The sequence below is a fragment of the Pseudorca crassidens genome, chromosome 11, assembly GCF_039906515.1.
Source record: "Pseudorca crassidens isolate mPseCra1 chromosome 11, mPseCra1.hap1, whole genome shotgun sequence".
Lineage (NCBI taxonomy): Eukaryota > Metazoa > Chordata > Mammalia > Artiodactyla > Delphinidae > Pseudorca > Pseudorca crassidens.
The window spans coordinates 81,638,408-81,655,248 of record NC_090306.1 but is presented as its reverse complement, the minus strand read 5'-3'; the positions used below and the strand labels follow the sequence as shown (position 1 = coordinate 81,655,248).

The following is a 16,841-nucleotide window of genomic DNA, read 5'->3' as shown; positions in this document are numbered from 1 at the left end:
ATCTGCCTCTTCCTAAACAATGAGTTTTGGATTCCTCATTCATGACTTTACCAATATATATCATATGTAGTCCTTGTTTCTAAGAATAGATGAGAAAATAGGGTATCAAGTCCTGATGTCTCTCAGAAATAATAAATATATTATGTGGTGTGGAAGTGAGGTTCAAAGTCCACCCACAACTTAATTTACCTTTGGCATATTATGGTCAGGGTTAAGGTGGTAGTATGATGATGATGACAGCACATTTTTGCAAGACAAATGATCAAGTAGAATAGAGATTCTCAGTCTCTTTTCTGCCCCCCACATATGTAAGAACACATTTCTGTCAGTAACAGTAACTCGGTAAATCTCACAAGGAGGGAAATGGGTGTTTGAAAAATCTCCCTTTGCCCCCAGTGTTTCTCATATACACATTCACTTTTAGAATGGCATCTATAGAACTTTTGCATGTATTTCAGTTGTTTTGAAACTCAATTAGAACTGCATTGCCAGCATGTTAATACATCTTTATAACTTTGATAGAGTGATTATATTGCCAGAGCCAAAGTAATCAAGAAATACCCCATAATACTCGATGCTACTTACAAGTTACCCTGAATTATAGGAATCTGGCTATTATAAATTATATTTTTGTTTAATTTTCATGTGCTTATGGTACAAGAGCTGATTGAACAGGAATTTGCTTGGTTTTCCAAAAAGCCAAGTATTCTCTTAGAGCAATGAAGTATGAGAAAAAAATTACCTTTGTTTGGAAAGCAGAATTAAGGAAATGTTTATGTTGTATTAAAATGCAAAGCTTACTGTTCCATTCCTTTAGCTGTTATTTCTGTTTATATGAGACTTTAAAAATATTCTAAAGTAATCTAGGATGGAACTCAGTCTAGATTGTGAACTTATGAAAGCAGGAATCATATCTGTCTTCTTCACTATATCCCCAGTACCTAGTATTGTGCTTGGTAAATATTGAATAAATGAGCTTTGTCCTTTGTCCTCTGAATAATTTCCGTAGGAGAGCGTGTCAACAAGCTAGTCATTATATCTATTGTTAATCTTGTCATGTTCAGCAGATAAAAATGCAAGCAAAATTTTCTAGAAATTCCATATAAAGATTCAGTAAGTAATATTTGGATGTAATAAATCCTAAAGGTTGGGAATCATTAAAATGTTGTGAGGTGGGTACACTTACTCTGAATTGGGTTGTGGCAGATAATTCCAGTATTTACCTTCTTTTTAAAAAGCAGACTTTCAGCATATATTAATGATCTCACTAAGTTTCATTCTTTGAAGAGTGACTCTTTGTAGTGTTAATTTTTGATGCATCTCTTACAGTTTATTCTTTATATACTTCATATGATACAGTAAATCTCTACAACATTTTTATCTTTATAATCTTGAATTTATAGTTCATTTATACACTCTTTAAAGCAAATCTCAGCATTTTTGTCATAGTCACCATTGGACCAAAGTGTACTTGATCTTTTAAGGGCATGCTAGTATTTATTCACTTAAGGTAAAAGAATGAATAAGAAAATTTCCCAACTCCTGATAAGAAAAAGTTCCCAGGAATTCCCTGGTGGTCCAGTGGTTAGGACTCTGTGCTTTCACTGCTGAGGGCACAGGTTCAATTCCTGGTCAGGGAACTAAGATCCCACAAGCCACGCAACGTAGCCAAAAAATAAACAAAAAAGTTCCTAGCTTGTAGTTATATTTTTCTATGTGCTTCTTATTGTTACAGATAATGACATTTTTATTATATTTTTGGGGGGGATGTTTATTATTTTGTTCTTACTAGTTTCCATTTATTCTTTAAATATAGTTCTTTTTTCCTTCATAAAGAAATGTGATATAAGACTTAAAATTCATGGCAGAATAGTTCCATGTTTGTGAATTTAATCACCTGAATTCTAGAGGTAGGTATAAGAAAATAAACATATTCTATCATAGTTTGTGTGACCTTGGTAATTAACCTTTTTTTAAGTGTTAAGATAATATGTAAATAGACTATAAAAACATGCAGGGCTTCCCTGGTGGCGCAGTGGTTGAGAGGCCACCTGCCGATGCAGGAGACACGGGTTCGTGCCCCGGTCTGGGAAGATCCCACATGCCACGGAGCGGCTGGGCCCATGAGCCATGGCCGCTCAGCCTGCGCATCCGGAGCCTGTGCTCCGTAATGGGAGAGGCCACAACAGTGAGAGGCCCACATACTGCAAAAAAAAAAAAAAGGTGTCCCCAAAAAAACATGCAAAGTCAAAAGGTTATTCAGAATCAGGTTCTCATGCACCAGATGGTGGGCTATTTGCCACATTTTCCATATTAAAATAAAAAACTCCATTTGTATTTAGCAGGTGTTGTCTAGTGTAGTTTTACCTTATCATTCTGTATAATTATTGATAATAGAAAGCAAGGACTTAATATCTGTGAGTCATATATAAGATAGTACATGGGTGGATGGTGCATGATGGTTCCAAAATCTCACTTTTTTAATTTTTTTTTTTTTTTTTTTTTTGCGGTACGCGGGGCTCTCACTGTTGTGGCCTCTCGCGTTGCGGAGCACAGGCTCCGGACGTGCAGGCTCAGCGGCCGTGGCTCACGGGCCCAGCCGCTCCGCGGCATGTGGGATATTCCCGGACTCGGGCACGAACCCGCATCCCCTGCATTGGCAGGCGGACTCTCAACCACTGTGCCACCAGGGAAGCCCTAATTAATTTTTTTAAAAAAAATACCATATATAGAGAAAAGTCTTTAAGAGTGCAGAAAGAAGCAATTTTTCAGTCATTCAGTAATACTGCCTGTGACCACAGTTTTCATTAGTTTTCCAAAATTGAATTAAGTACTATTAGATATGCAGTTTTCCTCATGACTTTTATTTTATTTTATTTTTAATTTATTTATTTAATTTATTTATTTTAGGCTGTGTTGGATCTTCATTGCTGCACATGGGCTTTCTCTATTTGGGGTGATCTGAGGGCTACTCTTTGTTGCAGTATGTGTGCTTTTTATTGCAGTGGCTTCTCATTGTGGAGCACAGGCTCTAGGCACGCAGGCTTCAGTAGTTGTGGCACGAGGGCTCAGTAGAGTGCAGCCTCAGTAGTTGTGGCGCACGGGCTTAGTTACTCTGCAGCCTGTGGAATCTTCCCGGACCAGGGCTTGAACCTGTGTCTCCTGCATTGGCAGGCGGATTCTTAACCACTGCACCACCAGGGAAGTCCCTGCATGACTTTTAAATGGATACATATCCTTGTAACAAAAGGATAGAAACAGTTCCTTTGAGAGGCCTCTGCTACTTCTGGCCATTCAGGTTGGGGCAGTTTATCCTTTTGTTCCAAGTGGTGAGAGATGTTAAGTCAAATATTAATTGTCAAGTATCATTTTTATTTTATTCAACACCTCCAGAAAAAATTGTGTATAACCTCCAGAATTTGACTAAAACATAGTATTTAATGATCCAGCCTTATTTATACACCTTTGAGAGCTGAGGTTATATATAAAAGAACATTATTCCCTTCACTGGCTATTTATTTAAGGGCATTAGTATCACTCTAAAGTGAGAAGTGAATTTTTAGATTATTATTGCCTTTTGCACTATCTACAAAGGGTTACTAGAAAGCAGTTTAAGAAAATTCTTATTCTTCTCCTCTGTTTAACTTTTTTCCCCCCCGATTTCTGCTCTCAATCCCTAAATTTTTATCACTTTGTTTTTTCTTTTTTTCCTAAATCTTTTGTGTTAGGGTTTTTTGTTCTGTTTGTTTTTAGTTTTTAAATACTGGGTTTCCATTACATATTTGAGTATTCCATCTATCTCATTTATTGACTCCATAGAAAGTAGTCAAACAATCTCAAGGTTTAAAAGCAATGGCTTTAAGAACTCACTTTTAAACCCCTTTTTTGGGGATGGAGGGGACTGATTTAGGTTTATATTGCTTCTTCTGTGTTAGCCATTTCCTGATTCGTAATAGAGTATGACTTGCAGTTGTCTTTTTTGTTATATTTTGGTGGGAAAACCTGAAATAAATAGTATTTTGTTTTTTGCAGGCCTTCCTAGGGAACACAAAGATTGGTGAAGGAAAATATGTAGGAAAATTATTTATTTTGCAGTGTTGTTAAAAAGAAAATCATGTAGTTACCTTTTATAAAATTCTTTAGTATCTTAAAATGCCTGTGGTATCTTAAAATTTCAGGATCTTAAAATAGGACAAAATTTTTTCATAGCAGAATTTTTTCTAATTAATTTTTATTGGAGTATAGTTGCTTTCCAATGTTGTGTTACTTTCTACTGCACAGCAGAATGAATCAGCCATACATATACGTATATTCCCCGTCCCTTTTGGATTTCCCTCCCATTTAGGACACCACAGTGCATTAAGTAGAGTTCCCTGTGCTATACAGTATGGTCCCCTCACTTGTCTATTTTATACATAGTATCAGTAGTGTATATGTATCAATCCTAATCTCATTTCTTCCCACCCTACCCCTTTCCCCCTTGGTATCCATACATTTGTTCTCTACGTCTCTGTCTCTGTTTCTGCTTTGCAAATAAGGTAATCTATACCATTTTTCTAGATTCCACATATATGCATTAATATATATTTGTTTTTCTCTTTTTTATTTTTATACAACAGGTTCTTATTAGTTATCTATTTTATACATATTAGTGTATATATGTCAATTCCAATTTCCCAATTCATCACCCACCCCCGGCCCCCTTTCCCCTCTTGGTGTCCATACGGTGTTCTCTACATCTGAGTCTCTATTTCTGCCTTGCAAACCGGTTCATCTGTACCATTTTTCTAGATTCCACATATATGCGTTAATATATGATATTTGTTTTTCTCTTTCTGACTTATTTCACTCTGTATGACACTCTCTAGATCCATCCACATCTCTACAAATGACCTAGTTTTGTTCCTTTTTACGGCTGAGTAATATTCCGTTGTGTATATATGTACCACATCTTCTTTACCCATTCCTCTGTTGATGGACATTTAGGTTGCTTCCATGTCCTGACTATTGTAAATAGTGCCACTGTGAACATCGTGGTATGTGTATCATTTTGAATTACGGTTTTCTCTGGGTATATGCCCAGTAGCTGGATCATATGGTAATTCTATCTTTAGTTTTTTAAGGAACCTCCATACTGTTTTCCATAGTGGCTGTATCAATTTACATTCCCACCAACAGTGCAAGAGGGTTCCCTTTTCTCCACACCCTCTCCAGCATTTATTGTTTGTAGATGTTTTGATGATGCCCATTCTGATCAGTGTTAGGTGATAGATACCTCATTGTAGTTTTGATAATAGCAGAATGTTTTTTGTTTGTTTGTTTTTATTTATTTTTGGCTGTGTTGGGTCTTTGTTGCTGTGTGCAGGCTTTCTCTAGTTGTGGGAGTGGGGGCTACTCTTCGTTGTGGTGCGTGGGCTTCTCACTGTGGTAGCTTCTCTTGTTGCGGAGCATGGGCTCTAGGTGCACGGGCTTCAGTAGCTGCAGCATGCGGGCTCAGTAGTTGTGGCTTGTGTGCTCTAGAGCACAGGCTCAGTAGTTGTGGCACACAGGCTTAGTTGCTCTGTGGCATGTGGGGTCTTCCCTGACCAGGGATCGAGCCTGTGTCTCCTGCATTGGCAGGTGGATTCTTAACCACTGTGCCACTAGGGAAGTCCCTATAGCAGACTGTTACTCGATCTATGTAAAAGATGGGTTGACAACTTTAATTGTGAACTTTGATAGTTTTGAACCTTTGAATATTCCAGTTTTTAAAATTTATTTTAAAATTTGACAGATGTTCAACAATTTAATTATAATCAGATTTTTCTATTCCAAGACACTCCTCAGAGCAGGAGAGTTTCAGAAATTGAGGCAGTGATGAATTGAAATTTTAAGAATACTAAATTTATAATTGTTTGCTTTCAGTCAGAAATTGGGTTTGGAAAAATGGAAACCTACATCAAATTGGAAAAGCTTGGAGAGGTAAGTTAATACTTATTTCAAACATGTAAGGTGCATTTTTTTCTTGTTCATCATCTAAAAGATTATATCTTGTTCTGAAAAAGCAACAGAATGTTAAAAGGAAAATACCTTTAATTCTTGATATCATCCCATCCGTGTGAGAAGAAATGAGTTTTTTTAATAGCCTTATAACCTGATATTGAAGCATAAAATATTGTGCTTTCTTGGTAACAAAATAGACATTTATTTGTTAGTTAGCTTCCTGGTATTCTTTGTGCCATCATGTGGGAAATTGCATGTGTTCAAACTTGTGAAAAATCAAAATACTATCTTTAAGGTTAAAGACACATCTCATTAAAGGTTAAGGAAATTCTTGACCCATAAGACCTTGGTTTTCTTGAAGTTGCTACTAGTACTGACTAATTTTGAAATGGTCTACCTCCCAGAGTGAGAAAGTGAGAAGAAAATAATAGAATTAGTTACTAGGGAGGCCTTAAGGGAGTTTGAGAACTATCCTGGAAATGATAGAAGAAATCTATAGAATATATTTGTTTTTTAAAGGAGAGCTCTAGCATACAAAGATTCTGAAAAGTCTGAAAACGGGTAAAGTTTCATAATATGTTAGTTAAATTTTCAGTTTTCACTTACTGTGCTTAATCTCCACATACCATTGCAGTTAAAGTACCTTTGATTCCAAATCTATTGATTCAGTTATTAATCTAATACGAAGCACAAAAAGTAAATTAAATATTCTCCCTATGTTTTCATACCTTTGAAGCACTCTGTAGGGTTGTAAGAGTAAGGAAGCTGTGTGTATGGAACTGAAAGTCCTCTTAGCTATAGGAAAACCAAGATTAATCATGGTGGGGTTTTCCTTGCAAGATAGAATTTAACACATGCTTAGAAATTAGAAATTTAGTTAGGGCTCTTTATTGTGTAGATGATATAGATAGACTCATGATATTTTTGATGTGTCTTTCAAAAATATATTTTGTAGGGTACATATGCAACAGTATATAAAGGAAGAAGTAAATTGACAGAGAATTTGGTGGCATTGAAAGAGATCCGGTTGGAACATGAAGAAGGTGCACCCTGCACAGCAATAAGAGAAGGTATAATTTGTACTTTTGTGAGCAGAATGTATTATGAAATTTATGTAGAATATTTTAAAACCAAAGCTATGTAATAAGAGTTCATTTTTTGTAAGCACAAGGAGCTCAGATATAGAAATAGTACATGACTGGAAAATATATGCCACTACAGCTTATGGCATCTCATTGAGGAGAAAGAATACAGTAAAACAAGGCCCTGGGGGGAGGGGGGGAAGCAATAGCTAAAGCTGAAAGATTTAATAAAAGGAATTAGATATATTATTGTACTGCTTATAATGAAGTACTATGAAGTCATTAAAGATTGTTGTCACAGACAAATATTTGACATTGGGAAATGTTATAGGTGCATGGGGGAAAGCTAACTATAAATAGTATATACAGGATGTAAATATATTTATATAATGGTACGATTTTTTTTAAAAAGATTATCCAGAAAATAGTTTGAGGCAACTGACAAGCAATTTGAAGGAAAAAAAGGTACCTTGGACTTTATGTCTAAATTAATCCTAGAAGTCTCAATAAGTTAACATTTGAGAAAAAAAGATGTCATGGAGAGTATTAATGTAATATTGATAATTTTTTTTTTTTTTTGCGGTATGCGAGCCTCTTACTGTTGTGGCCTCTCCCGCTGTGGAGCACAGGCTCCGGACGCGCAGGTCCAGCGGCCATGGCCCATGGGCCCAGCCGCTCCACAGCATGTGGGATCCTCCCAGACCGGGGCACGAAACCGTGTCCCCTGCATCGGCAGGCGGACTCTCAACCACTGCGCCACCAGGGAAACCCCTGAGGATAATTTAAGAATTAAAAATATCAAACCCAGAACCATAAAAGAAAAGAAAAAAATTGATTCTATTAAAATTTCTACTACAAATTCCTTTGGTGGATTATTGTTTTAAATTTAAGAGACTCCTAAACTCAATCATTCATATGTTAAACTTAGGATTTTTTTTAAAAAGACTGGCTACCACAGATTAAGTAATTGGCTTTCTTTTTTGTTTTGCAGTTTCACTATTAAAGGATCTAAAACATGCAAATATAGTAACGCTACATGACATTGTTCACACAGATAAATCTTTGACTCTGGTCTTTGAGTATCTGGTAAGCATTTACTAAATGATAAAACATAGCAAATTGGATTTTTTAACAGCCCCGGGGACATTATTGTTATTAGTATTTAATTAAATTATGTGTGGTGCATTCAGTATCTTTCCTCAAAAAACAACTTATTTTTCTGAAAAAGAATATGTATATATATATGTATTTATAGCTGAATCACTTTGCTTTACACCAGACACTAACACAACATTGTAAATCAACTATACTTCAATTAAAATAATTTTTTTTTTTTTTTGTGGTACACGGCCCTCTCACTGTTGTGGCCTCTTCCATTGTGGAGCACAGGCTCCGGACGCGCAGGCTCAGCGGCCATGGCTCACGGGCCTAGCCTTTCCGCAGCATGTGGGATCTTCCCGGACCAGGGCATGAACCTGTGTCCCCTGCATCGGCGGGCAGACTCTCAACCACTGCGCCACCAGGGAAGCCCCCCCCCAAATTTTTTTTTAAACTAAACACTATTAAGTAAATCAGTCATGCCTTCTCAAAACTATGTATCACGTAGTAAAGTGCTGTATTTTTTCAGGATAAAGATCTAAAACAGTACATGGATGACTGTGGAAACATCATGAGTATGCACAATGTTAAGGTATGCTTTAGTGTGTCATTTTAAATTTTATTTAAAGTACAGACAAACACTTAAGCATAGATGAACTACATTACGTATGAAATATGCTTCAGAATTTTCTGTTAGGCATTTTAAATAGGTTATTGTCCTCTGAACATATTTACTCAGAACTTCTGTTTACTACACTATAGTATTTCTTAGAATCAGACCTTTTTATAGAACTACTTCATTTAAAAAGTTTTAAAAAGTACTTTTGAGGAGTTTGAGGATTTTGAGCACGAGCTACCCTTGCTCCTTGCTTGGCTCTGCAGTAAACCTTTCTCTGCTCCAAAAAAAAACAAAAATAAAAACTTTTGACAATTTCCTTTCACATTATAACATTGATTCTCTTAGATATATGTAGAATACATTTATAGGTATATTCTGCTTAAAAAGAAAATGACATGCCTATTATATCAAAATCCAAATGTTTAAGATCAATGAAAATGATTAGTGCATTCTGCAAAGGGCCTCCTTTATATGGCAAACTCCCCTAAAGTATTTAGAATGGTATTTAATTATAAAACAACTTTTCAGGGTACTAATCTAATGAGTAAGGCCAGGAACCTGTATAGGTATTATGAATACTAGACTGGAAATACCATTCTGTACTGTCAGGAGGAAAAGTAACATAATTACATGTTTTCTTATGTGAAAAATATCTAAAGATGCAAGTAATGCTAGAAAAGTTTGGTATAATAGTCCCAGATGAAACCCAAGAGTAAAAGTAAAATCAAATGAAAACCTTTGATACAGTTGTGTTCTTACAGTAGGTTTCTTTGACCTGATATACTCCAAATATAGCAAAGATTTATTTATCCAAACATAGTCAACAGTTTGTGAGAAACTGTTCTGGAAGTAGGCTGTCCCAGCTGTATTTTTGAGACAGTTCCAATTCTGTAGGTAGTAACTTTAAACTTATATACTTTTAAGTTAAGTTTGGTATAAAGGAGAGCCAGTTTCTTTTAGTAAAAGACAGTTCAAAACACATGGGTAACACATTGCTAAGAATTTTAGAATAGGGCTTTAAGTCTCTTTCCATATATTTTCTATGAGAATTGTTTTCATCATATTTCACATTTTGTTTTGCAAGGTGTACTGAATCTCATTTGTGTTTATTTTTGTTTGTGGCTTTTATGTTGTTTTTCCTGCTTTCATATTAGCAGTAATTTGGAAAGAAAATTGTCCTTAATCATCATAATTTGACAAAGATTTGAGAAGTTTGTATGTCTTAAGCCAGGTTTACATTCCTGGCTTAAGTTGTAGAGTATTTTAGTCTGTGTTTAACTAGCCCCTTATATTTTTTCAAACATAGAAAGTAACGGAAATATTTGGAAATAGTAATTTAAGAGTTTTCAAAACACATGAATATGTAGAGTGTAGAAACTGCTAATTAGATTTTCTTCAGGCCCATTGTTCACCTGCTGCCTTGGCTTATTCTTGAAGTTCTAATGCTATTTTTCACCTTCAAGATAACCAGGGGTACAATCCTGAATCCTCTTCTTTGTTAACCACAAAGAATCAGAGACCTCCTGTGTTTCATATTCTTTTTTCCACCAAAATCCACAACAAAAAGTCTCCCATTAGCCTTATAGGAATTGGTTTTCTCAGAGAGCCATTCAGAGCTCTACAGTGCCAATTCCCTTTTCTGAATCATAGCAGATTTTGAAGGCTGAGTAGGAGGTGCTGAAAGTAAAGTACCCAGAAGGTGGGTGATAGAAGCTGGTTTAGGTTATTTTAGGTTATTTTTATAGCACATAATTTGCCAGAGCTATGCAACACCATTCTGTTTGACATCTCAGAATGTTCATAAAACCACCAATTCCATTGCCTTATTTTAAAGACGTTGCCCCACATTAGTTTTTTTTGGGGGGAGTAGGGTGGGGTAATGGTAGAAGGTTGTTTGTTTTGCCAGAATTTCATAATTAAACTGTAAGCCTAATTAGTAGGCCTGTAAATTTATGAGGTACATTTATTTAAAGTCATTTTCAGTAACAAGTGAACTATTGCTACTAAGACAAAGTTTCATTTCGCTTTGTTCACTCTAAAAAAATACGTAGATGGTTCAAATAGAACAGTAAATTGTAAAATTCAGACAACAGGTATGTAAGGAAAAGGATGTGGTTCCTTTTTTTTTTCTCTTACTGTTCTAGGCCAGTTGCTTTTCTGTTTACCATAACTTATACCAAAGTATATCTTATTATCTGTAAGACTAATTTCTATTTTTTGTTTCCGTAGCTGTTTTTATACCAAATTCTACGTGGTTTGGCATATTGCCACAGAAGAAAGGTGTTACACCGAGACTTAAAACCACAGAACCTCCTCATTAATGAAAAAGGAGAATTAAAGCTAGCAGATTTTGGTATGGAATGTATGAGATATTTATAAATAGTTCCAGGTGTTTAAGTTTAAAAGAACAACCATTGACACTGCATGATTGCTTTTATGTGGGTTTGGAAGTGTTCTCTGTAGCTCATGGAATAAAATATTTGAAAATTTTGGTGGTGAGTTATATTAGTGAATGCTAGAAGGCATTGGTTCTCAGGTATGGTCCATAGACCCCTAAGCATCCTGAGACCCTTTCAGGGGATCTCCAAAGGTATAATATATTCTCAAAATTATACTGAAAGTTTACTTGCCCTCTTCACTGTGTTAATATTTGCGTTGATTATCCAAAAGTAAGAAGGGATAAAGCTACTGGTACCCTTAGTGTAAATCAAGGCACTCACACCAAATTATACTTAGTAGCCATTGTATTCTTCACCACTATACACTTGTAGGAAAACACTTTTTAAGAGGTATCAGATGAAGCAGTAAAATTTATTAAATTTTATTAAATCTCCATTTTTGAGTAGGTGTCTTTTTAGTATTTTGTGTGATGAAATGGGAAATATACATAAAACACATCTGCTGCACACAGAAATACTATGGTTATTTCAAGGAAAAGTGCTTGTGTAATTATATGAGTGGAAACTGAACTAGCCCACCTTTTTATCTTAAGACGTATCATTTTTACTTGAAAAAAATGACCAATAGACAAACTGTGGTTACTCAGACTTAGGTATTTGGCAGATGCTTTCTTAAAAAATGAATGAAGTGAGCCTTATCATTTCAAGGAAAACAACTGTGAAAGTATTTCTTGACAATAGTAAAATTCGAGTTTTCAAGCAAAAATTAGATTTTGGAAATTTGGATCTGCCTTTTTTTTTTTTTTTGGCGGTACGCGGACCTCTCACTGCTGTGGCCTCCTCCTGTTGCGGAGCACAGGCTCCGGACGCGCAGGCCCAGTGGCCATGGCTCAGTGGCCCAGCCGCTCCGCAGCATGTGGGATCTTCCCGGACCCGGGCACGAACCCGTGTCCCCTGTATCAGCTAGGCGGACTCTCAACCACTGTGCCACCAGGGAAGCCCTGGATCTGCCATTTTGAATTTGATAGCTTCCCAGTACTTGAAGACTTTTCTGGTGAGATCAGTGGTGACATTAACAAATATGATTTTTTTTGATATGCTAAAGAAATGTGTAAACATTTGTAATATCTGAATAGCCTAGAGAACCAGTATTTTCCAGATGACCAATGCATGGTATTACAGAATCATGCATAGGTAAAATATCCATTTAAAGTGCAGGATAGACCAGTGAATTTTAATGTAGCAAAAGTATTAGAAGTTGATTGATATAGTTCCAAGTAACCATATAATCTTTAAGAAGCTAAATATTTTCTAATTTTGATGCAGTATCAAAAAAGTATATGCACAATTATCAGAAAGGCTATTAAAATGCTCCTTTCCAGTTTCGCATCCGTGTGAAACCTGATTCTCTTTATATATAACTGCAGTCAAAGAAACATCCCAACAGATTGAATGCAAAAGGAGAATCCAACTGTCTTCTATTAAAATAAACTACAAAAATGTAAAACAAGGACATTCATACTAATTTTTATTTTATTTTGGAAAAAATATTTTTCATAAAAATACTCATGTTAACATATAAATGGTGTTTTTAAGGAAGAAGTTTTAGATTTTTCTGTTTTTCTAATATGCAAATATCAGTAAATATAATCTACATAGATAAAAGCTCTTTGGATCCTCAGTAATTTTTAAGAGCCTAAAAAGGGTCCTGAGACTAAAGAGTTTAAATGTCATTACTGAAAGGGATTCCTTTAATATGCCTGCCACCATGCTTTTTTTAAAAAAAGTTTTATTTATTTATTTATTTTAAAATTTAATTTATTCATTTGACTGCGTTGGGTCTTCATTGCTGTGCGGGCTTTCTCTAGTTGCAGCGAGCAGGGGCTACTCTTCGTTGTGGTGCGCGGGCTTCCCATTGCAGTGGCATCTCTTGTTGCAGAGCGCAGGCCCTAGGAGCATGGGTTTCAGTAGTTGTGGCTCACGGGCTCTAGAGCACAGGCTCAATGGTTGTGGCGCATGGGCTTAGTTGCTCCGCAGCATGTGGGATCTTCCTGGACTAGGGATCAAACCCATGTCCCCTGCATTGGCAGGCAGATTCTTAACCACTGCACCACCAGGGACGTCCCTGCCACCATGCTTTGTATTTATTTATATGCTTAATAATTTAATTAGTAGCTGTCTGTCTGTCTCTCTTTAGCTAATCCAGTTATAAGGGACTAGAATGGTGAAATAAAATTACATGTTTTTGGCTTCTAGGGAGTAAACTTTTTCATATTGAAGGAACTCCATATAGTAACTTTGTTTTTTTGTGTTTTTTTTTAATATTCCACATTCTGAGAGTTTGAGTACTGTAACAGAAGTTAGTTTTTAAAAGCCCATGCAGTTTTTCGTAGTTAGTATTTATCATTTTTCATAAGTGATTATAGTAGTTTTACTTTTGGAATATTTCATTAATGTGATAAATATTAGTGTTTCAAGTATTACTCTGTTAGTAACAGATTAAAAATTCACTGTTATTAAGTGGTGAATTTGTTCTGAAAATTCCTATACTTTTATTCATTTAACACTTTTCCATTTGTTTGAAAGGTAGGTTGCTATTTAAAAGGAATTGGGTAGGTCACATGAGTCTAAATGAGAAATTATAAGTCATTTCCATATGCTTACATAGAGTCTCTAGGGCATAGTTTACGTTATTTTCCTAGTAATTGTTATTCTCTTTCTCTCTTTCCCCGCCCCCCTTTTAAATTTTTTTGGCCAGGCTGCATTTACTGCTCCTTATTCCTTAATCCCCAAATGAATGGCAGTGTTGGAGAACCCCTGCTTAGCTATAAGATATGCAAAAAGAATGGCAAAAGCCATCAAAAATGTACTTTTGGTAGGGGAATACTATGAGTGCTTTGAATTTTACTTTTTACCTCTACAAACCAAGCCAAGCAAATTTTATCTGTCCACCGGCCAACAGGAAAATCTAATTATTCCATGAGATGGTACAATGAATTTTGTCTCTGTTGCTTTTAGTTATTTATTTTTTTATTGGTTTCATAGTAAGTATACTTCGGACACAAGTAAGGGAGAGTCATATAACTGAGTATTTTACAACAAATTGTTCTTGATCTCTATGACCTACTTTTCCTGTGATCAGGGAAGTATTAATATAAATAGACATTTTCATTAATAATAGAAAATGGTTTATATAATAATACCGTATCACAATTAATTTGGTTTGGAAGAAATTACTGTGTATTTCATTTCATGCCAAAATTGCAAATCTAATTGTGAACTGAATCAGAAGGCTGTATGAGCAAGCATCATAGTTTAGAATTCTCTCAGGAGATGGAGTATAAGGTACTGAGGAAACTATAACTGCAATTGCTTTGATGTTATATGTATAGCATTAGCAGCTTGCAGCCTTGTCCTTTCCCCCATATAACCCAGTATTACATCAGGAAGAGAAATCAGAAAGCTGCTTCCATTTGCTAATTACCGAAATTTGTTGAATTTATTTTACCAAGTTGGAATGGTAGAGTAAAACCTGTAATAAAACAGTGTCAACATTGTTTCAGTTACTTCCTTTTGCCCTTATACTTAATGAAAATAGTATGAGTACTGCCTAATTTTTTAATTTCTGGTTTCATTTGGGTGACTTTATCCAGTTTAACAAAGTATTGAATCATCCTTTTATTACATTTTTCTTATTTAATATTTTAATCAGATACAATAGTTACACACAACAGAAATCACAGCCTAAAAATTAATTATTCCTTGTTGTTTGAAATAAACTGTATGTTAAAATAAATTTATATTTCTTCATATATCTTTTAAAGTTACTTCTTTAGGTGATCAGAATTTGGAGGCGTAGAGGTAATAAAAGCAACTCTCTTAACGCCAGTGGCTCAAGAGATAAAGTTGTGAACTCTTGCCTTTATTTCTAGATAATCAGTGAATTTCATATTAAATTGGCAAAGGAATGGTTCGTGTTTTACATCATCTACAGCAATTAATATCCAAAGACAGTGAGGTTCACCTTATTTTAAAATTAACCATGTAACTTAAAACTTAGAAAGTACAGAATGACATTGTAGTTTATTCCAAGGAAACTTTCTCTAAATATAAACTTCTGCAAGGGAATTGTCAATAAAACGTAACAGGATCATGAACCAGTAACTTCATGGTTTTTGGTAAGAACTGATATAGCAAATGGAAGTTGGAATCAGGTTAAAAGGTGACAAATGTCATTGGCCTGTTTTGCATTAACTTAAATCCAAGTAGGAAATAATCTTGGCATAATAATTCGTGGATAGAAGGAGGGTATCTTAAGTTTTGATTAGCCCAGATACTGTACCAGGTGCATTCACTCATAAAAGTAAGCATGGTCTCTGAATGTGGAATTATTATTATTTAGTTTAATAAATAATAGGATTTGCTGACCCAAGACCACACACACTCAAAAAAAAAATTCATAAAACTAATTTTGTTAAGCCTCAAAAAGGTATAGAGTAGCCATCTCAGGCATCCTTGTGACTGGAGTCATGGTGAGAATATGGACTGGGAAATGCATTCCAGCTATTTCTTAATTGTTCTCTTTTCCCTGTGAAGGACTAGCCAGAGCCAAGTCAGTTCCCACAAAGACCTACTCAAATGAAGTTGTCACACTGTGGTACCGGCCGCCTGATGTGCTTCTCGGTTCCTCAGAGTACTCAACACAGATTGACATGTGGTAAATATATGCAGATTTACTGCCATTTATAATTTTGAAAGAATGTAGCCATTAACACAGGGCATACCGATAGATATTTGGCTTTAAGGAGATAAAATATAAGCAACGATTAAGAGTTCTGGCAAGTAAGATCACCTAGGTTTAAATACCAGTTCAACCACTTATAGCTATACGATAACCTTACTGAAATTATTGGCCTGTGCCTCAGTTTCCTCATTTAAGGAAATGGGAATAGTAACAATAACTACTTTAAAAGGCTGTTCTGTGGATAATGTTAAGACCAAATGAGCTAATGTATGTAAAGCACTTTGAAGAGTGTCTGGTACATAGTAATTTAAGACAAAATTTATTTTTATCATCATTTAATATTCACCAAAACCCACTTGCTTTAAGTTGATCTAAAAATAATATTGAAAAAATACCATAGGCGTCTTCCTCACATAGCACTTTGATCATGACACTCCTTTATTTAAACATGTTTGCTGCTTCCCCATTTATTACCTATAGAATAAGGTACAGTTCTTCAATCTGATACTTGATCTTCATAAAATGTCTCTAAACTACCTTTTTCAGTTTATTTCAGAATATTCTCCACAAACGTTTCCTTTTAGCCAAGTGGCTACTCACTATATTTCATAAATAGCCTGGGTTTTCCCACCTTTGTGCTTGTGTTCATACTAGTTCACCCATCTGGAATGCCTGCTCTTTTTCTATAACTGGGGCCTGTGCCTAGGGCCTTCAAAACATAGTTTTTCATAAATCCTTTCTGAATATAACCTAGCCTACTGTGGTAATTCCTTCCTCTGAACTGTGGTTATACTTATTGCTTGCACTCTTCGTATAGTGATAAATCATATACTTCGTTCTGTTTTGTCTTGGGTTGAACATTTATATAATTAATTTTTGTATTATGTAACATTTCTTTCTTTTATAAACTTTTTTAA

The 16,841-nt window shown here is 35.3% G+C and overlaps 1 protein-coding gene across 6 annotated transcripts in view; it reads left to right on the top strand.

Moving 5' to 3' along the window:
* The window catches only part of CDK17 (cyclin dependent kinase 17), a 110,011-nt gene that overhangs the window by 72,515 nt on the left and 20,655 nt on the right, over positions 1 to 16,841 (top strand). For all 6 annotated transcript variants that reach the window (XM_067697609.1, XM_067697605.1, XM_067697608.1 and 3 more), the window contains exons 6-11: positions 5,905 to 5,961; positions 6,938 to 7,052; positions 8,056 to 8,150; positions 8,692 to 8,754; positions 11,011 to 11,134; positions 15,777 to 15,897. In XM_067697609.1, coding sequence (XP_067553710.1) covers positions 5,905 to 5,961; positions 6,938 to 7,052; positions 8,056 to 8,150; positions 8,692 to 8,754; positions 11,011 to 11,134; positions 15,777 to 15,897 — 575 coding nt within the window. The remainder of the gene's footprint in view (positions 1 to 5,904; positions 5,962 to 6,937; positions 7,053 to 8,055; positions 8,151 to 8,691; positions 8,755 to 11,010; positions 11,135 to 15,776; positions 15,898 to 16,841) is intronic.